Source organism: Durio zibethinus, chromosome 6 (genome assembly GCF_047325235.1).
Source record: "Durio zibethinus cultivar Kanyao isolate XHJ-2024 chromosome 6, ASM4732523v1, whole genome shotgun sequence".
NCBI lineage: Eukaryota > Viridiplantae > Streptophyta > Magnoliopsida > Malvales > Malvaceae > Durio > Durio zibethinus.
Window position 1 is genome coordinate 2,721,788 of NC_143167.1, and position 24,585 is coordinate 2,746,372.

The 24,585-nt window shown below is 35.7% G+C and overlaps 4 protein-coding genes and 1 pseudogene across 9 annotated transcripts; 4 read left to right on the top strand and 1 right to left on the bottom strand.

Annotated features, from left to right (window-relative positions):
- Positions 1 to 1,210: 1,210 nt before the first annotated feature.
- On the top strand, positions 1,211 to 4,320 carry LOC111286128 (eukaryotic translation initiation factor 3 subunit I-like). The gene is made up of 8 exons (XM_022875931.2): positions 1,211 to 1,588; positions 1,680 to 1,895; positions 2,303 to 2,430; positions 2,535 to 2,654; positions 2,785 to 2,874; positions 3,322 to 3,408; positions 3,503 to 3,582; positions 4,021 to 4,320. The coding sequence occupies exons 1-8, from the start codon at positions 1,405 to 1,407 to the stop codon at positions 4,094 to 4,096; spliced, it is 981 nt and encodes a 326-aa protein (XP_022731666.1). The 5' UTR covers positions 1,211 to 1,404; the 3' UTR covers positions 4,097 to 4,320.
- Positions 4,321 to 4,721: 401 nt separating this feature from the next.
- LOC111284686 (ABSCISIC ACID-INSENSITIVE 5-like protein 2) lies at positions 4,722 to 8,312 on the bottom strand. 4 transcript variants are annotated; one of them, XM_022873535.2, is made up of 5 exons: positions 8,212 to 8,295; positions 7,978 to 8,065; positions 6,889 to 7,578; positions 6,725 to 6,796; positions 4,722 to 5,155 (listed from the first exon to the last, which is right to left on the bottom strand). In XM_022873535.2, exons 3-5 carry the CDS (start codon positions 7,537 to 7,539, stop codon positions 5,078 to 5,080), a joined length of 801 nt encoding a protein of 266 aa, XP_022729270.2. In that variant the 5' UTR covers positions 7,540 to 7,578; positions 7,978 to 8,065; positions 8,212 to 8,295; the 3' UTR covers positions 4,722 to 5,077. The 4 variants fall into 4 exon arrangements, with proteins under 4 accessions (XP_022729270.2, XP_022729267.2, XP_022729269.2 ...); XM_022873532.2 differs by lacking the exon at positions 7,978 to 8,065 and having other exon boundaries at positions 8,212 to 8,312; XM_022873534.2 differs by lacking the exon at positions 8,212 to 8,295 and having other exon boundaries at positions 7,978 to 8,180.
- An 888-nt stretch (positions 8,313 to 9,200) lies between these two features.
- On the top strand, positions 9,201 to 12,978 carry LOC111284685 (UBP1-associated protein 2B-like). Of its 2 annotated transcripts, none has more exons than XM_022873531.2 (2): positions 9,201 to 10,834; positions 12,243 to 12,978. In XM_022873531.2, the coding sequence occupies exon 1, from the start codon at positions 9,332 to 9,334 to the stop codon at positions 10,832 to 10,834; it is 1,503 nt and encodes a 500-aa protein (XP_022729266.2). In that variant the 5' UTR covers positions 9,201 to 9,331; the 3' UTR covers positions 12,243 to 12,978. The 2 variants fall into 2 exon arrangements, with proteins under 2 accessions (XP_022729266.2, XP_022729265.2); XM_022873530.2 differs by lacking the exon at positions 12,243 to 12,978 and adding an exon at positions 11,621 to 12,011.
- Positions 12,979 to 13,114: 136 nt separating this feature from the next.
- LOC111284684 (la-related protein 1A-like) lies at positions 13,115 to 22,540 on the top strand. 2 transcript variants are annotated; one of them, XM_089761811.1, is made up of 15 exons: positions 13,115 to 14,416; positions 15,215 to 15,770; positions 15,998 to 16,157; positions 16,717 to 16,807; positions 16,987 to 17,058; positions 17,457 to 17,745; positions 17,824 to 18,013; positions 18,160 to 18,229; positions 18,920 to 19,024; positions 19,145 to 19,485; positions 19,691 to 19,834; positions 20,078 to 20,141; positions 20,678 to 20,823; positions 21,011 to 21,115; positions 21,967 to 22,540. In XM_089761811.1, the coding sequence occupies exons 1-15, from the start codon at positions 14,213 to 14,215 to the stop codon at positions 22,106 to 22,108; spliced, it is 2,679 nt and encodes an 892-aa protein (XP_089617937.1). In that variant the 5' UTR covers positions 13,115 to 14,212; the 3' UTR covers positions 22,109 to 22,540. The 2 variants fall into 2 exon arrangements, 1 of the variants encoding a protein (XP_089617937.1); XR_016342687.1 differs by lacking the exon at positions 20,678 to 20,823.
- Positions 22,541 to 24,020: 1,480 nt separating this feature from the next.
- LOC111284233 (early nodulin-like protein 20 pseudogene) lies at positions 24,021 to 24,523 on the top strand (annotated as a pseudogene).
- The last annotated feature ends 62 nt before the right edge of the window (positions 24,524 to 24,585 follow it).

Below are 24,585 nucleotides of genomic sequence, written 5' to 3' on the forward strand. Positions count from 1 at the left end.
TAAGTTTGAATTATTTTTTAGATTTATTTAATGGTGTTGGTGTTGAACTTTGAATTGAAGGTTAAAATTTTAAAATTATTAAAAAAAAATCATTAAAAGTAAAAGTTTTTGCATTTGTATTTCGAGCACTGAAATTAAAAATCGACTAAAAAATATTAGAAAGAAAGTAAAAGGTTAATGAAATAAGAATAATAAAAAGATAAATAATATTTAAATGATTTTAATTATAATAAAAAATAAAAAATTTATGAAATAAAATAATTACATAGAATTGATATTTTTAATTATTTATTAATAATTTTTAATAAAATAAATGATTAATTTACTCTTTAAATTTAAAAATATCTCTGACAACTGATATTTGAAATTTATTTTTATATTTACATGCTTAAAATAAGTAGATTGTAAAGTAATCAAGAGCCAACGGTTAAAATTATAGTGGAATCCATGTTGTCGACTTTACCGCAATTGATTGGGTGGAATTCACATTAAACGCATGTGAACACAATTTCAACTTGCTTTTATACTACGACTTCCATTAATATATAATAAAAGTTAATCAGATAATGCTCTTAACACATTTGTTTGAAAAACAAATGAATATGACAAGACGTGTTGAGCTTATCTTCTTACTTTTAGTTCTTATCTTCTTTCTTTTCTTTTCTAGTTAAATACTGGCAAGCATGAAATAATTTTTTTTTTTAATTTTAGACGGTTAAAATTTTAATTTTGATGATTATAATTTAAAGTCTATCATTTTATTTATAATTTATGTGGCTGTTAATTGTTTAATTTCAAGAGTTATAGCTTTTTTTTTTCTAATTTTACATGTGTTATTATTAAAAAAAAATAATGTTGATTTGAGGTGAAATTCAAATTCTAAAATAAATTTTAAAAATTTTAAAAATGAGATATGCTGAAATTTTCAAACTTAAATTAAAATTTCTTTTGGTGTTTTTATTTTTATTTTTTACATTTTGTTATTATCATTTTTTTTCTGTTATTTTTATTCTTCATTTTGTATTTAAAAAAACAAAAATCAAAAGCTAAAAATACTAATCTAAATTAAATTAGAAACCATGGGCCCACGGTAGTGACCCAAAAGTGGGTCACAAGACCATGGCCCAAAATTGAACAGTACATCTTGACCCAAGTAAATATTAACGTGGCAGTATGATTGGAACCGTAATTTGTAAACATTGTTTGTTTTGGGTATTGGGCCCAATAAATATTCGGCCCAATATGATCTAAATAGATGGCCGCCGCTACCGAGAGCAAGCCCGACAATCTATAAAAATGCAAAAGACAATCCGAAGAAGCAGCAAAAGCTAAAAACCCTAATTCTCAGGGCAAGAAGGAAACGAAAGATCTGTGATTTTTTTTTTTGCGAGGAAGAAAATAAAGATGAGACCGATTTTGATGAAGGGCCATGAAAGGCCATTGACGTTTCTCAAATACAACAGAGACGGCGATCTTTTGTTTTCATGCGCCAAGGACCATACTCCCACCGTTTGGTTCGCTGACAACGGGGAGCGTCTCGGCACTTACCGTGGCCATAACGGCGCTGTTTGGACTTGCGATGTCTCAAGTAATTCTCCTTCTATTGTTCTTTATTTATTTTGTCAAAGTTTTTTAACCTTCAAAATCAAAATATCAATTTTTTTTTTTCAAATTTGTAGGGGATTCGTCGAGGCTTATTACGGGAAGTGCTGATCAAACGGTGAAGCTGTGGAATGTTCAGACGGGAGCTCAATTGTATACTTTTAATTTCGGTTCGCCGGCGAGGTCGGTGGATTTTGCTGTAGGGGATAAGCTTGCTGTGATTACAACGGATCCTTTCATGGAATTGACTCCTGCTATTCATGTTAAACGCATTGCTAGAGACCCAAACGAACGTAAGCTTAACGTTTTGATCTTTCTTTTCTTTAGTGTGTGCTTTTTAAGTGATTGCTGCTCCAATTTGTTAAATTTGGGTTCTCGTCTTTTGGTTTGAAATTTTGAATTTTTGTTGAAATTAGATTATGCCCTTTTTCAATGGTTTTAAAAAAAATGCTAAAAATTTTTGTTTGTGCATTAATTGGGTTACTTGGTTTAAGGTAATTCGTTTGTTCAATTATGAATAAAATTAGACAGCGAGGAAGTAAAATAGATTATCCGCTAAGAGTAGAATGTTGATGTATGATGTATTTGTAACTGTCTAGCATTGCAATTTAGTTGCTGTTTTTTTTACTTCAAGCATTTGGTGTACTGACGTGTTTGATGTCTAAACTTTGGTTCATTATATTATGACATAATGGTGCAGAGACTGAGGAATCTGTGCTTGTCATCAAGGGCCCTCAAGGAAGAATAAACAGAGCTGTTTGGGGACCCCTCAATAAAACTATCATTAGTGCTGGAGAAGATGCTGTAACTCGTATTTGGGATTCTGAGGTAAATTGCTGTTTGATGTGGATAATTTTCATTTTTTGGGAGAAGAGGGGAGCATTGGGAAGAGTCTTATCTTTTCAGATTGATTTTTCATATCTTTCTTGCAGACTGGAAAAATGCTTAGGGAGTCTGACAAGGAATCTGGCCACAAAAAGACTATAACATCACTCGCAAAATCTGCAGATGGTTCACACTTCCTTACTGGTTCCCTGGATAAATCTGCCAAGGTGATGCATGTTATTAATCCCTTAAGTTTTTTGAGTATTTGCGACTATATTTTCTGAAAACCCCATATTGCTTATTCTGTAGTTAATTAGTTCTCTTCCTGACCTTTTTTTTTTGTCTCTGAATATTTAGCTATGGGACACAAGAACATTGACTCTTATCAAGACCTATGTTACAGAACGCCCAGTCAATGCTGTTGCAATGTCTCCACTTCTTGACCATGTAAGTATGAATAAAATATGAGCAAGTATAACTTGTATTGCAATTTCCTTTTCCCCTAATTGCTTATTTCCTTAGTTGGTTGCACTAGAAACTGGCAAATCTTGTTTTCTAATTTTTTTTTGGTTTGGTATTCCATTGATAGGAATCTAGTAACTTCAGGGTCTTCAGACATTTGTACCATTACTCATATATTAAGGCCTAGAAGATGTCTTAAATTGTAATGCATCTCAAGCATTGCAAAATTGATTGTTTATATGGTGAAATGCATATGTTCGCTTGTCTGCTTATAATATATCAATTAGTGCTTATAGTTGTAAGATATTGGATTTAGTTGGAAATAGAAGGGGTGAACAACTGACTAATAATCAGCATTCAACACTCTTGAATCTTTCGTGTTGCCTTAAATCTCATTCTAATTTGTCTTCTGAATGACTTTTGTTCTTCTAGGTTGTGCTTGGAGGTGGTCAGGATGCATCAGCTGTCACAACCACAGATCATCGTGCTGGGAAGTTTGAAGCTAAATTCTATGACAAGGTTAATTTTGTTTAAAGAATGTTTTTGTAGAACGTGAGGATTTGTGTTATTTTGCAATTTTTCCATTTTATCATAATGGTTGGCTGCCTTGCAGATACTTCAAGAAGAAATCGGAGGTGTGAAAGGACATTTTGGGCCTATAAATGCTTTGGCTTTTAACCCAGATGGGAAGAGGTATTAAGCAAACAATACTTTTAAAGTTTCTTTGCTTATCTATAGCTTGCTTATGAAGCTCAAATTCAGTTACCATCCATCTAATTGATCTATCTTTTAGAATCTATGCTCACGGAAGGTTGAATTTTACAGCTGTCTTGATGACTTTGTTGTCGGTGTTATTTTTAACTCAAGTCAAATGTCTTATGCATAATTTGTTAGTATTTTCCATATTTTGTGAAGATATGCAACATTCTTCTGCTAGTTCCATTGCATTATTAATCTAGTGTCTAATCATGTTGTCTAATATTTTGACTAACATCATTTGGTAGTTATGTCTCGCATTACATGTCTATTCGCCATCAAAGTCGCCAAGAGGGTTTCTATTTTGTATTTGCCCTACTTTATCGTGTGAGTCTTCGACCATTTTTGTCATCTCTTTTGTCTTTTAACTTCTAGTTTCTCAAGTGGCGGCGAGGATGGATACGTGCGATTACACCATTTTGACCCAGATTACTTCAACATCAAAATTTAATTTTGGAAGCAGTTTACAGAAACAGCTTGTCCCGACAAGAGTGAACAAGTAGTCTTGGAGTATTTACGGCAAGGAGCTCCTGTTTAATTTTGTGGAGGATGATGCGTAAACTATATTTGGTATCCGACTGCCAAGGGATTAGAAATTTGTAGAAGATCCTGTTTGTATGCACATAACCAGCATTCTTGTGCATGATTTATGAAATGCATCAATTTTGAGCTTTATGAACTTTGTTACATTTTTGCCAAAATTAGAATATTATTTTTTAAAAAAATCAGAGTCTAAAATAAGAAAAGAAATTATAAGTGTTAAAGATTTAAATTTCTTACTTGTTGGATATTATTATTTTTTAAAAATAATTGTATAAATTAATTAGTTAAAAATGATTGAATGAACTAATTAAACTATATTCTTATTAGTTACATTTGGAATAATATAAAGAGACTAAAATGATTAGTCAAAGCTTTTCCCCGGTTCAGCTCATTAACATGCAGTAAAACTAGTTGAAAAGTACATTAATTTGCACCCTTGAAGATTTCATATGTAACAAGTTGTGGCGAAAAGAAATAATAATTGAAAATTTATCGCTTGACAAAAAAAAATAAGTATATGAGGGGCTAGAAAATTAAAAACGTGCACAAATTGCATTCCATGCGAAAATATAACAATAGAAAATGTTTGCATAACTCTTTCTTTTTTATTGTTAGACACAATCTTCGACTGCACTATGCCAACTCCTTTCTACTTTGATAGTAACTTAACCCTTTTGCTTTTCACTTAAAAAGGGGAAATTAGGCTAACCCGCACATTTTTTTTTTCCATTCAGTTGTGCGAAATAAACAGAGACTAACTTATAATAATCATAAATGTACAGAACGCCAAACCCTTGGATGAATTCCCAAAGCAGCTCCATCAACAAACCAAGTGGATAGCTCTAACATTTTCAGCAACTACAAAACTCTTAACACCAGAAGAGACATGTCAGAAAGAGGCAGAACTTGTTCTTCTAAGCTGATATTTAGGTTCAGATGTTTCACACTGAAACTTTGTTTCAAATTCCTGCAAGAATGTTCGAAAGCATATATAGTCAGATTGAACAAAGCTCTAAGAAGTAAAACATTCAATGTATAGCTTCCTTTCTGGCACTTCTTGTGCAAGCAATGGAATGCATAAAACACATAAACATCAAAACTAGCAAGAAAATAGCATCACTAGGCTTGTACAGATAAGCTGAGGATGAACAGTTTTTTAAATTTTTATATATCAACCCTTTCATAACTTATAATGCATTTGCATTCACCATACACTATCATATAGTGTATGTAAAGACTCAACATAATGAACCAGGGTAAGACCCCATATCAAATAGACACACTACTCAGGCACCATTGAAAGCGCCCTATCAGCATATATCAAACAGAACAAAATGGATTATATTTTACATATAACTACTGCCAAAACCAGAAGGCTGCATCTAAGAAAGTATCTTAAATAACTCTAAAGGACAAGGCACTAATATTCTGTTTATGACACTAAATTGTTATGATTTTTTATGAATAGCAATCTATTGAGGTTGATTGTACTAAACTCAAACCAAGTAACTTCTACTGTTCTCTGTTATCAGATATCTACACTTATGTAGGATCATCTTTCCTGTCTCCTTTTGGAGTCTCACCCATATCCCCTAGTTTAGGGATGTAAATGAGTTGAGCTACTCATGAGCTACTAAGGCTCAACTCAGTGAATATTCAAGCTCAACCTGCTGATTATCGAGCTTGAGCTCAAGTTTAACTACTCGAGTAATGAGTTGAGCCGAGTTTGAGTATGAGAACTCGGAACAAAAATATATTTAATTATATTTAATACTTGACTTAGGTGGCTTGCAAGCCAAATCAAACTTTTATTTTTTTAATTATATTTTAATATATTTAATATGTATATACAAATAAATAACGAAACCGACCCTAAAGTTATAGGATATAAGACTTAGTTTGTTGTTAAATAAGTAAATAATGAAAATATATAGTTTAATGTTAATATTTATGGCTTTACCAAACCTAACCGAGCCGGGCTCAAGTATAAGAAATGATGCTCCATTGAGCTACCGAGTTTCGCACCTCGAGTTTTCCAATTGAGCCTAGTTTGATTCTAGCATTGGATTGACTTAGCTCGGCTTGATTATATCTCTAACCTAGTTATGTCAAGGACTAGTATTACAAATTGTTTGATAGGATAAGAATGATGAATGATAGCATATTATTAGAAATTTTCTACAAAGTCAAGCCTCACTCCAGTCACCACTGGCTATGAGTAGATTATTTTGAATAGGTTATCTATTTTGATAATTATTATAGGTTATCTATTTTGATAATTATTATGTACAAAACCAGTTTTACTTAGACAGACAACATTTACAAGATCACTATTGTGCATTTCAATATCATAGAGGGGACAACCCTAATGCTAATAGCTTCATGAAGCCCCCCAGGGATATTATCCAAATCATCATTCATTAACAGAATCTCCAAAAAGTAGTAAACAACATGCAAATGCACAAATTAAAGTCTTTGCAAAAAAGGTTTTGGGTGTGGATCTCAAGCCAGACAGAAATGTGGATGAAGATTCTACCTTCTCCTTCTTGAGCTTTAGATTATCCTCTTCCAATCGGGAAACCTTGCTCACCAGCTCATTATGGTAAGCCTGTGCAAAACCACAAGGCCCAGGGGTTCATAAAATGAAAGGAAAGAATAGTTTAGAAATATAACTAAGCCGTAAACATGCTGAAGGCTTGCCTGCTTTCTGGCTCGTGAACGTGCAGCAGATTCTCTGTTCTTGATCTTTCGCCTTAACCTCCTGTCAATGCCCTTCTCAAGTGCATCCTGAGTATCCCTTTTCTTCCCTGTCATAGGTGTGTCTGATAATGTACCAATTGAAGGGGTAGGTGACAATCCAATCTGCTGAGAAAAACTTAGCTGGGTGCTATCAAATTCCATAGTAGGAGCTAAAGATGTTTCAGCAACAAAAAGCCCCGCTTGTACCAAAAAATCCTCCAATGTGGTTTCACCAAGGGTTGCTTCTCTTTCCTGACCCTTGATCTCCTCACCATACCTCTTCTTCTGCCCTTGTTGTATCTCCTTCCACACTTGATCAACTGTCTTCCCAATAAGAGCTCTAGCCAAGGTTAGGCTAGCTTGACGTTGGAGAGAAGATGATGATGAGGTACTTTCAGTATCAACTCCCAAGGACTGATTTGATTCAGTACTCCATACATTATTAAGAAGCTCATCAAAGTTCATGCTACCTAAGGGCTTCCTCAAGTTCCCTAGTTGGCTTTCAACTTCATTAAGAGTAAGACTATACCATGAATTCTGCCTCACCAGCGGAGACGGCTGTAAATGAGACTGCTGGCCATTGCTTTGGGATCCCATTGTTTGAATCCCCATTCACAACTACTCTTACCCTCAAAACCCTATCAATACAAGCTGCCAAACCCAAAATCACCCAAAAAAACAAATTACTATAAACCATACTATACATTCCACTAACTACCAAAAGCAATTCTCTCTTTTTCTTTTTTTCCCTATAAGCAGCGAAGTTCAAAGTAATTTATTTGATTTACTAGTGTAAACACCCCCCCCCCTCCCCCCGGGGGGAAAAAAAGCAAAAAACTTTTCTAAACTAAAGTGAAAATTCAACACTACCTAAACTTGTCTACAATCAAAATCCCTAAAAACCCTAAATTGAATATTACCCAACATAAAAAAGTAAAATTTACATCAAACAAGCCATTAAAATCAAAATTTTCTAATTTTTAAATTTCCCACCATCAACATAAAAAAATCCATCTTTCTTTTTAAAATGTTCTTATTGTTAGGTTTTACCTGTTTAACCCTTGTTCCTTTCAGAACTTAAACCATAGAGAGTAACAAAATTCCCAGCACAAGATCAAACCAAAATCTTTTTACTGCACTTTAATTAAGAAGAAAACAAAATAAGATGATAAATTGAAATTAACCGTTGGAACGACCAAATTAAACCGTTAATTTCGAAATTTTACTAGTATAATTAAAATTAGAAAAATAAATAAACAACAATTAAATTTTATTGATTATTACCTGGAAATTCTGATCTTGGATCGAGGACAGAAGAAAAATAGAGAAAAAAAAGGTTTTTTTTTTTTTTTTCTGTGCTAAGCTGTTTTTACGTCAAAACTCCACGTATTATTGAATTTAAGTGCGATGTAAACGGAGCCCCGATTGGTTTGAGTTTGATGGGTGGGCCCAGTAAAAAGACCCGGGTCTGCCATGTGGTCGCACGCGTGTTTCCTTTTCGGGCTTTACTATCACCAATCACGTCGATCTTTTCGTGGTTATTGGTTGGTCTTGAAGCTACGTCGTTTCGGGATCTGAACTAAATAAATGTTTATGCTTTGGTGCAATTTAGAATTTTGTTGAGTTTGAGGGCTGAAACTTCAAAATTCATTGAGTCCCAATTTTTTAAAAACTTAATTATTTACTTTAATTTTTTTATAAAATTTAATTATAATCGATATAATGAAATTCAAGTCTAAATTTTATTCATATATATTTATATACTTATATTAAAAAATGGATTAAGTTCAATAAGTATCAAATTTAACTTGTTAAATTATTTATTATTAATTTTTTTTTCGTTACTTAATAAGTCAATTTTGATTATTTTCTCTAATCCATACTCAAGTAATTTGTAAATATAATAATTCATTTATACCTTTCGCATATAAAAAAAAATTATTAACAATCTTTTAATCGAGTGATTAAAAGAAAAATTATGATATTTTGCTCATCAAAATTTCTAAAATCATTTTGCAAAAAAAAAAAAAAGTCAACACCTTTTATCATTGTTTTTTAAATTTTCAATTAATTATTAATATTAAAAAATTTTAAAAAAACCCATCATGTTAAAATATAGTAATACCATGTATAAATTAAAAAAAAGAAAAAACATTTATAATGAAAAAGGTTGATACAAAAAAGAGCCCAGCCCATGGTTCATTGGGACCAATAAAATCATGGGTGACAGATCCGACCCTTATAAAATAAAATCCAATCTCAATCAGGAGCCCGATCAAAGGAGTTGTCGGTGAGTTTCGTCTTTCACTCAGGAACCCTAGCTCCCCGGTTCTTCCCCAAACAGAACCGCCAAAAAAACCCTAATTTTTATTTTTGTTTAATATTTAAAATCTTTATTTCCACCATGGCCAAAAAGCGAAAGCAACGATCTTCTGAACCGGAACCCACCAAAATAACCCCGAATCCTCAAGCAATCCAAGGAGAGGAGCAGCGACAACCCGAATACGTACCCGAAGAAGATCGGAACCCGAAAATAGAAGAGCAACTACAAGAAGTGGAGGAGGAAGTAGAAGAAGAGGTGGAAGAGGAAATTGAAGAAGAAGTAGAAGAAGAAGAGGAAGAGGAAGAAGAAGAGAACGAAGAAGACGATGATGAAGACGATGAAAACCAAACCCTAATTGGCTCCTCCAACGCCGCTGTTCAAAATGGAGCACCCAAAGAGACGAGTCTGGAAGAGGAATTGGACGACGAGCCGTTCGAGAAACTACTAGAACCGTTCGGGAAGGATCAATTGATTACCCTAATTAAGAAAGCGGTCGAGAAGAACCCGGAATTCATCTCGTCGGTTCGGGAGTTTGCGGATGCGGACCCGGCTCATCGAAAGATCTTCGTTCATGGGCTCAGTTGGGATACCACTGCTGAAACCCTCACCGCCGAGTTTTCTAAATATGGGGAAATCGAAGAATGCAAGGCGGTCACTGATAGGGTTTCTGGTAAATCTAAAGGTTACGCCTTTATTCTATTTAAGCATCGGAGTGGTGCACGCCGGGCTTTGAAACAGCCCCAGAAGAAGATTGGGAATAGAACTACTTCTTGCCAGTTGGCTTCGCAAGGACCTGTTCCGGCACCGCCTCCAACTGCTCCGCCTGTTTCTGAGTATACTCAGAGGAAGATTTTTGTTAGTAATGTGTCAACTGAATTGGACCCGGAGAAGTTGCTTGAGTTTTTTAAACAGTACGGGGAAGTTGAGGAAGGTCCGTTGGGCCTTGATAAGCACACAGGGAAACCTAAAGGGTTTGCCCTTTTTGTATACAGGACGATTGAGAGTGCAAAAAAGGCATTAGAGGAGCCTCATAAGAATTTTGAAGGTCATGTATTGCATTGCCAGAAGGCCATCGATGGGCCGAAACCGACTAAGGGTGGTTATGGAGGAGGTGCTTCTGGTGGGCATCATCAACAGTACCAGCAGCATCAGCAAGGACAACATCAGATTCAGTCTCATTACCATCATGCTAAGAAAGGAAAATATTCGTCTGGTGGATCAGAGACTGGTCATCTGATGGCCCCATCTGGGCCTGCTGCAGTGGGGTTCAACCCCGGGGTGGCTGCTGCTGCGTTTAACCCCGGGGTGGCTGCTGCTGCACCGGCTTTAAACCCAGCGCTTGGACAGGCTTTAACTGCATTGCTTGCTACTCAGGGTGCTGGTTTGGGGCTTGGTAATCTGCTAGGAGGGCTTAGTGGTGCGCCTGTGAACCAGGGAGCACCTGCTGCAGGGTATGGGAATCAGGTTGCAGGAGGCTATGGGAACCAGATGGGAGTGCAGGGTGGCTATCAGAACCCACCGATGGGGCAGGGCGGTGGTGGTAGGACCCAACCTGGTGGTGGTGCTTCTTACATGGGACATTAGGTAAGCCCTAAGGTAACTGGTTATAAATTTTTTTGTTGGCTTTTTTTTTTTTTTTTTTATCATTTAATTACTTTTTGTTAATTGTTGCGTTTGCATGATCTTTGTCCATAATAAACCTACCAAATGAGAAATCAAATCTAACTGAGTGACAAGTTGTGCTGCATAATGCTAAATCTGATCTCACGCAATGTGAGATGGGTAGTGTTTAGGATCAGGTTTGGTTATTGCGAGGCTGAAAAAGAATTACATAAAAATGAGTAGCACAAGTTTGCTTTTATTTTCTGAAGCACACGGGCATTTGTTGTCTGTATCAACAGGATGTAATTATTGATGGCTGTAATCAGATTTTTTTTTTCTATTTTTTGGTTGATATTTACATGCAGCATAATTGAAAGACAACAATTCTTAGTATGTTTACTTTGAAGTTAATTGTTTAATACTAGTTTTACAAACTAAGTTTGTTGTTTGAGAAAGATTAGTCTTCTTCAGACGGTGGATGTTATTGAGTCTTCGTTTATCTATTTTCTGCTGGTATGAAGGCTTATTATCAAATTTATACTCATCAATATTTAGTTAAAGTTTTTTTCTTACTTTTAGTTACCTATTTTCTAAAATTGTTATGAAACATTCCCTTTACTTTCATTGCCATACTTCAAAGTTTAGTTGGTTAGACTATGTTAACACAAAATCTTATTTGGTTTTGCCAAAGGTATGAAATTTCAGTTCATCTTTTGTTTTTGAAACTTGTTTTTTTTTTTCTTTTTTATGCTTTTATTCATTGTGCAGATTCTCTCATAGATGCATCAATCATTTTGTTTTCGACTCTGGTGATTCTGAAGTTCCAGGCACTCATGCAAACGTGGTCTTTAAATTTGTAACCAAACGCTGTTATTATTTGCCTCCTATAAAAGATCAGAAATCTCAAACCTGTATTTTCATTTCTATTTTAGTAATCTTTCTCCTTCACGTGTTTTCAAAAAGATGTACTGGCTTGAAGATTTGTTTCTTGAAAAGTGTTGGGGAACAGGTAGAATTTCCAGGCAGAGGACACAATGCCTTTTCAGGTTTTCAAGTGTGCTACTCAAACTATGCCTTTTCGTACTTTTTCCTTAAATTGACTGATGTTTTATGTGACTCTATTTCTTATGTGAAGCATAATGTTCTTAATTTAGTTTTATGTGAGAACTTTTTCCTGGGTGTTGTTACATCTCTTGTTTTCATGTGGTTTTGTAAACTAGTTTTACCTTATCCTAAATTGCCTGGACTCTTTTTTCTGCTTTTAAAGTTTCCCCCTGTTTAACTTATTATAGATTGCTGTGTCCATTACATTGATGATAGGCTTTATAGCATTGCTCATAATGAAGTCATTAACTGCAAATATTGGATGAGATGAGATTTCAAACTGCAGGTACAGTGGCTATATGGTCCTCACTGCTGGTTTGCCTAATGTATTCTTAACAGAAGCACCTCCAGCTCCTACCAATATCCCAAACCCCTATCACACTTCCCTTTCCAGATCCTCTTCCTTGCCCCTTGTATTTCTCTCTTTGGTTGAGAACCTTTACTTCAGTTATGGGAACAAATGGAGTTGTTGGTGTTCTTTCTGTCAGTGACTTGTGAAATATGGTTTCTTTGTCTTCAATGACAGTTTTGTTGTTAATATAAAATTAGAAATCAAGTTCTTTACAGAATTTTCAGATGGAAAGTGGAATCACCGAACTTAGTGTTTTGAGATACCCACCAGATTGTGTTGTTCCTGACAAGGAAGGTCCTAGATATTGTTTTGCATATAACCTGTTGTTATTGCAAAAATAACTGAAGTAACTTGTCAAGCCTTATTGACAATATACGGCCAACATGTCCGGAAATTACAACCTAATCTTGTTTGTGGGACTTGGATTCATGGGGCAAGAATATGTTGGTAGGTGAGTTGATGGGACAGGCAAAAGTATCGATCGATTCGTCCAAGGTATGAAGCTGGTCTTTGATGCTCGTGTCTGGGCTTCTCCTCATGCTTGCCATGATCTTAAAATTGTAGCCCGTGATTAATGCTCTCGTGTTGATATTCACGCCTCTGTGCATGTAAAACATGAGTCCTGGATGATATGTTTGATTTAGAAAGCTAAATGTATGATACTTTACTCTGCAAGGCGATAGATATAACAGAAAAATTGGATTTTCAGACATGATTCCAATGGAAATAATCTCCCTTGAAGGGCAATGTGCAAATACAAAGCAAATAATTTGGTGATTACATGAAGTGAAAAAAGCAGCGGTGTGAAGTGGATTATTCAAACATTTTTGAATAAAACAGAATATCAAACATGTTTGAATCCCACGAAAATTGGGTCGTAATTTCAAAATTACAAAATAAAATGTTAATGTATTTGTGAGGAAATAGTTTTACAATTTAAATAGGCTTTTATATACAAAATTTCTAAATATTTTAGTCCTTAATTTGGACTGGTGGTACTTTAAAAAAGTCCTTAATCTTATTTTTTTCTTACTTTTTTTTTCTGGTTTTAGAGCAGGTGGGAGAGTTCGATTGGAGGGTTCTTACCGTATCAAAAAATGAGCTTTAAGATTAAATCCTTTTGTGCGTTTTATGAACCGATCCCACTACGGAACTTCTACCAGTGCATTTTATGACTGGATCCGGGGGTCGGTGAGAATTTTTCGATCGGGTTTTTCATTTGGGGGGAGCTTTTAGTTGAAAAGTGAAAATAAAAATAGAAATTTTATTTTAGAAATATGGGCCACTTTTCTAAATGTGTAAAGGCCTATTGTAAGAAAGTGAATGCGGCCCGATTCAGAAACTTCTATTCTAGGGTTTTTGACGTGACAGATCCGAACTCACGAAGCCATCAGCGAAAACCACTCTTACCAAGCCACAGTCTTCCCTACTTCCACTCAAGCACCCACTTTCTTTCCCTCATCGTTGTCCATTCGTTGATTACGCATTTGTTTATGTTCACTTTCACTGTTACACACCTGTAAATAGCAAAAACTTCCCCTGAAATTAGTTCTATCTCTCTCCCTTGATATAAAAGAAGCAAAACTAACGCAGACATAAGCCATTGTTTTGGCGTTAGCTTAGCCCCTTTTTAGGACACACTTTTGCAAACTTTGTTGGCCTCTGTCTGCAACTGTCAATCTTTCTCAAACTTCCCAACGTTCTCTCACCACACTTCACTTCATTCTTTAAACCCACCAAAACCCTGCTCTTGAAATACCCTACTTCATCTACTGAATAAAAGCAGTCCCTTTTCGTTTTCTTATCACGAATTGAATTTTGGGTTTTGGTTCCTTTTTCCTGGGTTGTTTTCGATTTGTTGAGTTTTTTTGCTGGCTGGTTGCTAGTGGGTGGTGGCGGGGATTATGGTGATGGCTGATAATGAGGCAGGGGATGATCACAAGGAAGTCAAGTCACCATGGAAGACTCCGGTGATTGATGGGGGGAAAGCGGCTGATGCTCCTGTTATGGGGACCCAATCTTGGCCTGACCTTGGTGGGACCCAACAAATACCTGACAATCCTCAGGTTGCTGCTGATGTGTCTGCTACAGCTCCATCAGTAGAACAGGTTAGTCATTGCTTTGTTTGAGTATTGGGTTTTTCTTTAATTGGTGATCATCACTTTTATGAGTGTAAAATTCGGATAAATTTGAAAAATGTTTAGGTGTAATTTGAGTTGGTTTTGGTAAACTTAGTGTGATAAAGTGTAATTATTAGTTGAATGTTGTTTTGCGAAAAATCATTCAAATGGACAACTTGAAAGACCTGGTTTTTACCTTTTTTTACTTATAAATTTGATTTGAATATTAGTTGTTTATCTCACAAGCAATGGTTTTATTTCCTAGAATAATATGTTGATAGAACCGATGGTCTATTACCTTTCTGGGTTTTCTTAAAATTCCTTCATCAATTTATGACAATTAAAAGTTTTTGGGGAGACTAGGCTATATTGACTAATTACTACCCTTTCAGGACCCTCCTCTTTTTTCCCTCCCCTTATTAGACACGTTAATAAGATGATTGTAGAAGTTGTTTTCAAATAAAAGGTGAATTGAAATGTAATCTCAGATGAAAGTTTTTAATGAACCTTTATGGAATGTAATTTCTCCGTGAAGAAAACACCACATCATTTAGCCATGTCCGGCTCTCAGTCAGTTGTCTGTGTTTGCTTCTTCGTGTATGTGCCAATGCCTGTGTATGATTCTATTCTTGGTGGTTATATTAAGTGGGAACATGATTTATTTGGTTGTTGGCATTATACTTTTTTCTTTCCTTTCCAAACAATTAAGAAAGAAGAGAAAATGAATAAATTGCCATCTCAGTTTAGCTTAATTTTAATATTTATAATTTTTTGGGGGTCTTTCAGGAAGCAACTGGGCAACAGAAGTCAAATGGGTCTGGAGACACCAATGCTTCACATAAGCATTCATCAGCACGTTATCAGAAGTCAGGCTCCAAGCGCAACCCTAATAGTGGGCCTCGCTTTGCTGTACCCTTTCCATATTATCAACCACCAATGGCACCTGTTTTTCATGCTATGGTACCTTCACCTCACATTGCAGTTCCTGGGTATGCTTACCACCCTGTCCCAGGACCTTTTCCTGGTATTGAACCTCAGTTGGTAAAATCTGGATGTGAGACAACAATGCAAGCCTTTGGTCCCCCAGTTCAAGGTCTTGATGCCAGCAGAAATATGCAGCCTTCTCCACGAGGAGATCCCAATGCATATCCTTCCAACTTCTCTAATAGGAGACCCAACATGCAAGAACCTGGTGGCCATTTGAATCCTGGCTGGAATCATCAACGGGCATTTAATCCTAGAGACCCCATTCCCATGCAGCAGGGTATCGGACCAAGACCTTTCTCTAGACCTCCATTCTTTGGTCCAGCTCCACGGTTCATGGTTGGCCCAAGTTTCCCTGGTAATTACTCAACCTCCATGAAAAGGTGCCTTCATTTAAAACACTACAACATGTTTTATTACTTCCTATTTTGTTAAGCTTCCTTGCCAATTATGTCTGCCAGCAAGGCAAGGCCTACATTTCAGCCACTCTGTGATGCTGGCTTTTGTTCTTGTTTGAGCTCTTGATTTATATTATGCTTTTCATAAAATATATTCTATTTTAAATGACTTATGTCTACCTTCCAGGAGGCGTGTACTATGTGCCTATTGCACCTTCAGGCTCTGTAAGGGGACCACATCCTCCACGCTTTGTTCCATACCCTATAAATCCTGGGAGTGTCGTGTTCCCTCCAGAGACAGTAACACTGAGGGCCAATATAGTCAAACAAATTGAGTATTATTTCAGGTGGGGGAAGGACTCTCTCTGTCTCTATTTTATTTATTTAATGTGTATGGTTTATTTTTGTTTTCTATGTAGGTGGAAGCCACTGTCTTGAATTGTTGCTAAACTTTACCTCTTCCAAGTTTATAGGTGTCATTGCCAATGTTGGCATTTGGTTTTACTGCTTTGCTGGTGAAAATGATCCATTCCTTATGTAAATGTTTGCATTTTTTTCTGGTTGTGTACATATGCTATTTATGGGGCCATTGAAACTATACGTCTTATTGAAAACTGATGATGGTGTGGTATCCACTTTAGAATTTTGTCAACCTATGATCTCAATCGATTATACTTTGTATGTCATTGTGACTTTTTGATATAGCAATCATATTTTTAGGTTTTTTGCATAAGTTTCATGCAAATGTAACTGGCCCAAATAGAGAGGCCAAAATATGAACTTTTGATTGTTTACATCAAATAGGAATGCCAGGACTTTTATTTGTTTTTTTCAATGATATATAATGTGTATATGTTTGTATTACTTGTTGACCCTAAAACTTTTTTTTTTTTCAAATTTTGGCAGTGATGAAAATCTTCAAAATGACCATTACCTGATATCCCTGATGAATGATCATGGATGGGTTCCAATTGCCACAATTGCGGACTTTAAAAGGGTATGTTTAACTCACTACTACTTAATGCTTATAGCAGTATAGCACAGATTGTATGCTGCTATGTATTTTGTATTTGCTGGAGTTAGCTGTTTTATTCATTTTCTATAATCTTCCTTTGTCTGTAGCTTTAGAAGCATTAGTTTAAAGCTTTTGTGTGGTTTTGACATTCTGAGTCACAGGTTAAGAGAATGAGCACAGACATACAATTCATCCTTGATGCGCTGCTGAGTTCTAGTAATGTAGAAGTGCAGGTTAGACATTTATCTCTCTCGGTTGTTATTGTTTCTGAAAATTGATTTTGTACTGTATGTATGCAAGCTAAGATCAGGCTAAATATTTAATTTTGAGCGCATAATCAATCTGTTTATCTTTTCCTCATGATTAACTTTAATTTACCCATTTTACCAAATTCATAATAGTTTTGTCAAGAAGTCTCTTTTTAACAAGTTTCTAATGGTGGTGTTTTTACTGGTATACATACCTTAAGGTTTTAATTTGTGTTCTGTCATCTGTATCAATTAAATTCGAGGGGACAGACTTATGTTGACAATCTGTAATTGTTTTGTGGTACATTGGCAAGTGACACTCCTTTTCTGATGCTGTTCTTTGCTTTGATGGCCTTGTCTTTACTTGGTAATTGATATTATAGGGTGACAAGATACGGAGACGTGATGAGTGGTCCAAGTGGATTCCAGCTAGTTCAAAGACAACATTGTCATCAGAACCTCAGGCTACTCTGTACCAACTTGAAGAGAATGCCACTGATTCATGTGGAAATGGTGATGTGAATGAAGATAATTCAAGGAACACTTCTGATGAAAATGATAAATTTACATTGCATGGTGGGAGCTTGGAGCATGTTTCAGCTGTGGGCAATCCTATGGAAGTAACACATAAAAATAACGGAAAACATGCAGTTGCGCAAGTTCTATTAAATGGTGAGAAATGAGCATTTTATGGTGGAAATGATGACTTGAACAGGAAATTAATTGCTGATCCCCACATTAAATTCTCAGATCTCGATCAGTTACAAGGAGTTGAGTCTGTAAGGTTTACTGACCATAAAGCTGAAAGTGTGGAATTATTATCATATGTAACAATACAAAATGTTGCTGACCTATCAAATGATTTCGCACACACATTTATGCTTGATGAAGAGCTAGAGCTCAAGCAAAAAACACTAAAGACTCTTTCAGCACTTAAAAGGTACTAGATTGTTTTTGTATTTAATTTGCACAGCATCTCATTTATTGTTGAGCTAGGGAAATTTCTACTTTCTGTTTAAAGGCATGTTTTAAACACCTAGATGCTAATAACCTTCCCTTCAATTCTGAATGGCATTTTTTGTTCAGAATGGATGATGAAGATGACGTGATGGTTATCAACGATCAGGATGTTCAGAGACTTGTGATTGTTACCCAGGTAATGTGGTACCGCTTTGTATGAATTCTTTTTTTGTGTTAATTGTTATTGTTATACTTCATGTTTAAAGATTGGGTCGTTGCAATAGCTTCATGGGATCTTCTAACTTCTAAGTTTATGTATTTACTTGCTAATTCAAGATAGTTGGTCTGATATCATGACATTCCAATAGTATCATATTGATTGTCTGATGTCATGAGAAAATGATAAGAATGTCAGACTTTACTTTGAAATAAATGGAAATACAATTCAAAAAGAATATATATATATATATATATATATATATAATACCCCATCTAAATCTGTTATTTTGTAGACATTGTATTTATGAAGCATGTACGTGCATAATGTAATACTTCCATGTTGTGCAGTTGAAGCAATGTAAACTTATTCAAGAGGGCAGTGTTCTTTCCCAATTGCAAATAGAAAGATAACCATTTTCTTCACATCAGCAATAATTTAGAATTTAGAGACATTAAGATAGGACATTCTGGTCCACTCCTCTCCTCTCCTCTTGCATCTCTTTTCTCCCAATTTCTTCTGATATTCTTTTTTTTTTATTGAGACTGGCATGTTCTCTTTCTGTTTTTAGGTTATGCTGTGATCATGCATTTTGTTTGGATCATGTTTTACTCATATTAACAGTCGAATGTTTCTGTATGGCATGCACTGCTTTCTTTTGATGTGCAGAATAGTGGGACAGGTGAAGGACCAAAAGCTGGTGCGAAAGATTCAAAGTCCATATCCAGTGAGCTTGCTGCTGTGATAAATGATGGTCTTTACTTCTATGAACAGGTCAAGGGACAAGCTTTTCTAATTTATTTAAAACTGTGTTATGGTACATATTTATAAGTGTCTCCCTTAGGTGTGTCTTTTTCTGTAATCTAATTATTTGCTCATGACCGTTATGAACAGGAGCTGAAAACTAAACGATTTAGTTGTAGAAAGAATAACCCTATTTATGAGAATAAAGATGGAAATCCAAGGTCTCCAAGGAGTGCATCGGGAGTATCAAATTCAAAGATAGGTGAAAACACTGCTGGGAGCAGTAGTCTTGTAGAGTCTGTTGGAGCAAGTTCCCGAAGGAAGCAAAATAAAGGTTTCTCAAAGCAACATTCATTCCAGAAGCAGAGATTTTTCTCCAGCAACTTAAGGAAACATGGAACGAGTCACAACTCAATTTCAATAATATCAGAAAGTCCACCAAGTAATTCGGTTGGATATTTCTTTGGTTCTACTCCTCCAGATAGTTATGGGTTAGTTCTAAGTGACCGTTTCTTCATTTTAAATATCATGAGTAACTGAGGTTCTTTTGGTTTGCTTTTTAGTAGTAGTACTTTTTCTTGCTTTTGACTGCAAGAATACAGGTTACTGCCAGTTTCAAATGTACATGAAACCTAATTTATTTGACTAGACTTTAAGGTTTTCTGTAGCTAATGGATGTCTAAGCATTTTTTACAGCTCTAGGCCGCCTTCAAAGTTGAGCTGTTCACCACATGGAACTCTTTCTAGCAGTCCACCAGTTGGTTCCTTGCCAAAGTCATTTCCACGTTTTCCGCATCCAAGTCATCAGCTGTTAGAACAAAATGGTTTCAAGCAACAGAAGTAAGGGATGGTGGATTTTTCTCTAATATATGTATGTATTTTTGTATACTTATGCACGGTTCCACATATAACTTCATGACTTTGTCAGATTTTTGTTGTACCTAAAAAAGACTTTCTTTGTGGTCTGTGCTTGAGCCCTTCTGCATGTACTTGTACTTGCTCAGAGAGGTATATAGGGATGGAGAGAATGAGAGTGAGCACTTGAAAAGCAGAGTTGGCTAATTCAGTTGTTTTTACATTCAGGTACCTAAAGTTTCATAAGCGCTGCCTGAGTGACAGGAAGAAGTTGGGAATTGGTTGCAGTGAGGTGGACTTTCTTTCAGAACTTTCAAAGTTATTAAATAAGTGTTTTACATGAAATGAAAGATCAACTATTGCATAACTAACTTCTATTGTTTAATTGATTCTCATGTCTAGGTAAGTTCTACTAAAAATATTTACTCTTATACCTCTTTTTGAATTTTGTCTTTGTTTTGAATTAGTACTCAGGTTGTGTGGTGTGCTTTCATCTTTTACCTCCTCGTTATGTCATTTGTAATAGAAGAAAATTGAATATAGTTTGCCTGAAGGGAGGATGAAGCCCTAAATGTATTACTATCAAAGTTCTGTTGTCTGCATAGATCTTTATGTAGTTTAAAAAACCGAATGGTCTTTCTTCTGCTTCCCATCTGTTTGCGGATGTTTCTTTGTTCTCTATGGCAAACCATTATAAACCCAGCCAGTGTACGGCACCTGAGCATTTGTTTTTTTTTTTTCAAAATATAACGGTTTCCTTTACATGCATTTTCGCTAGATGTATAGAAATAGAACTTTTTTCATGGTGGCCCGTGGTTTTGCATGCAGGAAATGAATTCACTGTACAGGTTTTGGTCATATTTCCTTAGGGATATGTTTGTCCCTTCTATGTATAATGAGTTCCGAAAACTTGCTCTTGAAGATGCTGCTGTTAATTACAATTATGGGATAGAGTGTCTTTTCAGGTTTTATAGGTAACATTGATAATTATGCCCACTTTTATGGCTTTTTGAAGCACCTCTTAAGTATTGACTATGCTTTTGTTTCGCCCCTTTTTTAGTCAGTATGTTTTCTTTGCAGCAAATTATTTTCTCCTTGCTAGAAGAGGAGGTTTTGCTTCTTCTTTCTTGTCTATACTAATTAAGTTCATCCTTTTTCCAGTTATGGTTTGGAGAAGAAATATCGAGACGATCTTTATAAGGATTTTGAGCAATTCACCCTTGATTTCTATCATAAAGGCAATCTTTATGGCCTTGAAAAATATTGGTAATTTCCTTTTTTTCCCCTATTATCATGGAACGATCAATCGGCTGCTTTGAAAATGACCAGTGCATGCTTACTTTTGATTTTGTTTTGTTTTGTCTCTTTTTTGTGTGTGTGTAGAATTAACTTTATGAAGGAAGACAACATTGACATAGACTAAGTGAGCAGTGATATGGTGATATATGGAGATAAAAAATATTGAATCTTGAGATGAAAGAAAGTTAGGATTAATTGTAAACTTGGTTTCAGGGGAATATGCATAAAATCCCTAAATACAGTTCTCTAGAAACTTATGAACTTATTTATCCAAAGAAAAATAAAGGGGGGAAGATGCAGGTGATATTTGGCACCTATCACAAACAAGAAGGAAATTAAACACCTGTCAAGCAAAAAATATAGTGTTGTCCTGAATCTTTTAACATTGTAATGGTTCTGTCCCTCATCATTTGTGCATTCTTTTTGGTGATAAATTTCAATGAGATTATTATTGAAAGCTTAAGAACATGGATTCCTTACAAATTTCTGAAAGGAAAAAACTATCATGCCTAGATGCACGTTTAAAATTCAAGGCTCTTTTGTTCAAAACAGTTTCCCCTTATCTGGGGAATAAAGACAAACATCACCAATCTGAAATCTAGGATAGTGGTTTGTGGTGACTAAATGATCTTTATGGAGGACCTTTTCTTGACTCACTTTAGACATTTTCTTCAGTTCAAGACCACCAGAAAAAGAAGATTGTTGTTAATATTCTCTAGTTGAAACACAAAGGATTACTATAAAAGTCTATGGCTATTGTTTGAACCAGTCATTCCTCTTCATCTTTTTTCTCATTTTAGACTTCTTGCAACTGGCAGGGCGTTCCATCACTTCCGAGATCAGAGAGAGCCCTTAAAGAAACATCCAGAATTGGATAGGTTACTGAGGGAAGAATACCGGCTCTTGGAGGATTTCCGTGCCAAAGAGAGGAATACTAGCACAACAGAGGACAGCCATTAACTACAAGTGATGTCCTTAATCCTTAGTGCCATTGAATCCCGATTTTGAAGATCAACCCTGATGACTGGATCAGAGAGTAGTTCATTGTCTGTATGTCTCATTTGGTTTGAATGCCGATGAGAAATGGGTTTTGTATATTGTACATTGGGGGGTTTATAAACCCCTCTGTGCGGCTGCCAACTCCTGAGGCTCTACATTTTTGTTTCCTGATTCTTTTATAGGCTTTCTTGCTTGAGGGTATATCTTTTTTCTGAGTGCTCATCAAGCTTGTAGAGGTGGTGCCTCTGCTTTTCTTTGATCATTTTCATTTCAATTCCCCCGGCATAGTTGTACATAAGGGAAACTGAAAAAATAAAAAGTTATAGAAACTTTGTGAAAAGTGAACAGCAAGAGATTCAATTTTTGATGTTGCACTGTAAATTTTTGTCTTCATCTAATGTTAGCCTCCCTGCGTTGGCCACCTTTGGGAACTCTTTACGTCGGCTGCTTGGTTTTTTCAGACCAGGCAGTCCTTTTCGGTGATGAAAAGGGGTATGGGAGGACCATCCCTTCGTTGATATTAGCTTCATGGCCCTTTTTTATTTAAAACATAGCACTAAAAAATGATAAATAAAACTATTAAAAAAAAAAAGGAAGACATAACAACAATAGAAACAGGTCCTGCCATGCTAACTTTACTACCAATACTGACACGTACTAACCATAAAATCCTCAATGTACATAAAGAGGAAAAAAAATGATGCACGTTTATACCTCGATGGATGATTTGAAAGAAATACTTGTGTTCTTGATGATGGTAGAGATCCTGTTCTGCATGATGTCAGAGGTAGCCGCCATAGCTGGAAACCCAACATCGACTTCGCAGACTGGTCAAGTCACCAATGCTTATACGTGGGGGATTGGCTTTGTACGTTCCTTCTTTTATTTATTTTACTTCTTGAAGTGTTATAAGGAAGTGTCTTTTTAGTACTTGAAGAAGAATTTAGAGAGAGATTTTTTTTTTTTTTTGCAGATTTTGGATTTGACGAGAATCTCTTTAGTGTTCTGGAGGTGAACAAAACCAGTGATGAGAAATGTAACGAGAAAGATTTCATGACAAATCTAACAAGAGGTGGGTGAGATGTGTTTGAAATGAAAGAAGCAAGGCCATAATACTTCATCAGTGGCAGAGGCTTCTGCTTTCAAGGAATGAAAGTTGGTGTCAATGTTGAAGATATAACACCAGCTCCGGCACCCTCTCTCCAGGGAAAAGCAGTTCTTCATCAAATTCTTGGAGCCAAAATTTTCTGCCTATGCTGGCTACTACAGTGTTGTTGATCTTTCTTTCCATTTACTAATATTAGTCAGATGAAATGGAATATCTTTCCAAAGACTTCTGGTCCGAGGAGAATCAAACGAAACAATAATGAAAATGACCTTTATCCCAAAAACTTTCCATTAGAGATATCATTATGAAATACAGGTGCTGGACGTCTAATTACATACCAAAACAGATTTCAAACTGTCGTCGGAGAAAGTGGAAATAACATTCAATCCATGTTCTTCTATATCAGCTAAATTCTTCCTGTTTTTTTCCAACATTCTGCAAACCTTTGATTAGTAACAACAGCAGGTGTTCTAGAATCAAAATAAACAGTCACACAAGATTCACCAAAAGGATCTGTTTGGGAACATTAAGTGTGATTATTGACCGTTCCAATTTTGTGAGCTAGTTATAGCCTGGTCATGTTAAAATCTGCTCATAACTGGCGCCAAGTTTCTTGCTACAAACTTTAGAGTTCTGTGATTATAGATACATACGAATTTGAAATGCATGTGGTCGTAGTGCATTAGCCTTGTTATCAAGAAAGACTAGTGCATTAGCCTTGTTATCAAGAAAGACTATGTTTTGGTGGGAGAAAGAGTGGTGAAAATGAAGGGTTTGAAGATAATACTTGCCTGCCTGGTGCTGCTGATGGTAACAGTTCTGAACACAAAGGGCAGGCAGCCAGTTCCACACAGGGTTGGAGGAGGAATATTTACTTGGAAACCAAATGTTAACTTCACTGATTGGGCAATTCATCAGCAGTTCTACGTGGGTGACTGGTTTTGTAAGTTCTCTCATTGTGATTCAACCTTTATCTTCCTGGAAAGCCCTTCATTTTTCTCTTTTTTTTTTTTTTTTCCATTCCTTCTTATACTTGCATCTTTGATTTTTTTCTTTTTCTTCCAATAATTACAAATGTTGAACTGCATTGACAAAACTGAATTTCATATTTAGTTTGTGTATATTTTGGATTCAACAAGCAGCTATATACAGTTGTACAAGTGAACAGGACAAGCTATGACAATTGCATTGACGAAAACTTCATCAACAACATTACGAAGGAGGTAAGGATGCGTTCAATCTCAGAGGCAAAACATTTTACTTCATAAGCTGCCGAGGCTACTGATTTAAAGGAATGAAAGTTGCCTAATTTCCAAGAATCACCAACTTT

What these genes read in the sequence shown, in the direction of transcription:
- LOC111286128 (XM_022875931.2), top strand. Translation starts at nt 1,405, where the DNA reads ATGAGACCGATTTTGATGAAGGGCCATGAAAGGCCATTGACGTTTCTC. An exon ending in TGCTAGAGACCCAAACGAAC is followed by an intron (nt 1,896 to 2,302) that starts GTAAGCTTAACG and finishes ATAATGGTGCAG; the next exon opens with AGACTGAGGAATCTGTGCTT. An exon ending in CCCTGGATAAATCTGCCAAG is followed by an intron (nt 2,655 to 2,784) that starts GTGATGCATGTT and finishes CTGAATATTTAG; the next exon opens with CTATGGGACACAAGAACATT.
- LOC111284684 (XM_089761811.1), top strand. Translation starts at nt 14,213, where the DNA reads ATGGTGATGGCTGATAATGAGGCAGGGGATGATCACAAGGAAGTCAAG. An exon ending in CAATTGCGGACTTTAAAAGG is followed by an intron (nt 16,808 to 16,986) that starts GTATGTTTAACT and finishes TCTGAGTCACAG; the next exon opens with GTTAAGAGAATGAGCACAGA. An exon ending in GACTTGTGATTGTTACCCAG is followed by an intron (nt 18,230 to 18,919) that starts GTAATGTGGTAC and finishes TTTGATGTGCAG; the next exon opens with AATAGTGGGACAGGTGAAGG.
- LOC111284686 (XM_022873532.2), bottom strand. Translation starts at nt 7,539, where the DNA reads ATGGGGATTCAAACAATGGGATCCCAAAGCAATGGCCAGCAGTCTCAT. An exon ending in GTTCACGAGCCAGAAAGCAG is followed by an intron (nt 6,797 to 6,888) that starts GCAAGCCTTCAG and finishes GGTTTTGCACAG; the next exon opens with GCTTACCATAATGAGCTGGT. An exon ending in TAAAGCTCAAGAAGGAGAAG is followed by an intron (nt 5,156 to 6,724) that starts GTAGAATCTTCA and finishes ACATTCTTGCAG; the next exon opens with GAATTTGAAACAAAGTTTCA.
- LOC111284685 (XM_022873531.2), top strand. Translation starts at nt 9,332, where the DNA reads ATGGCCAAAAAGCGAAAGCAACGATCTTCTGAACCGGAACCCACCAAA.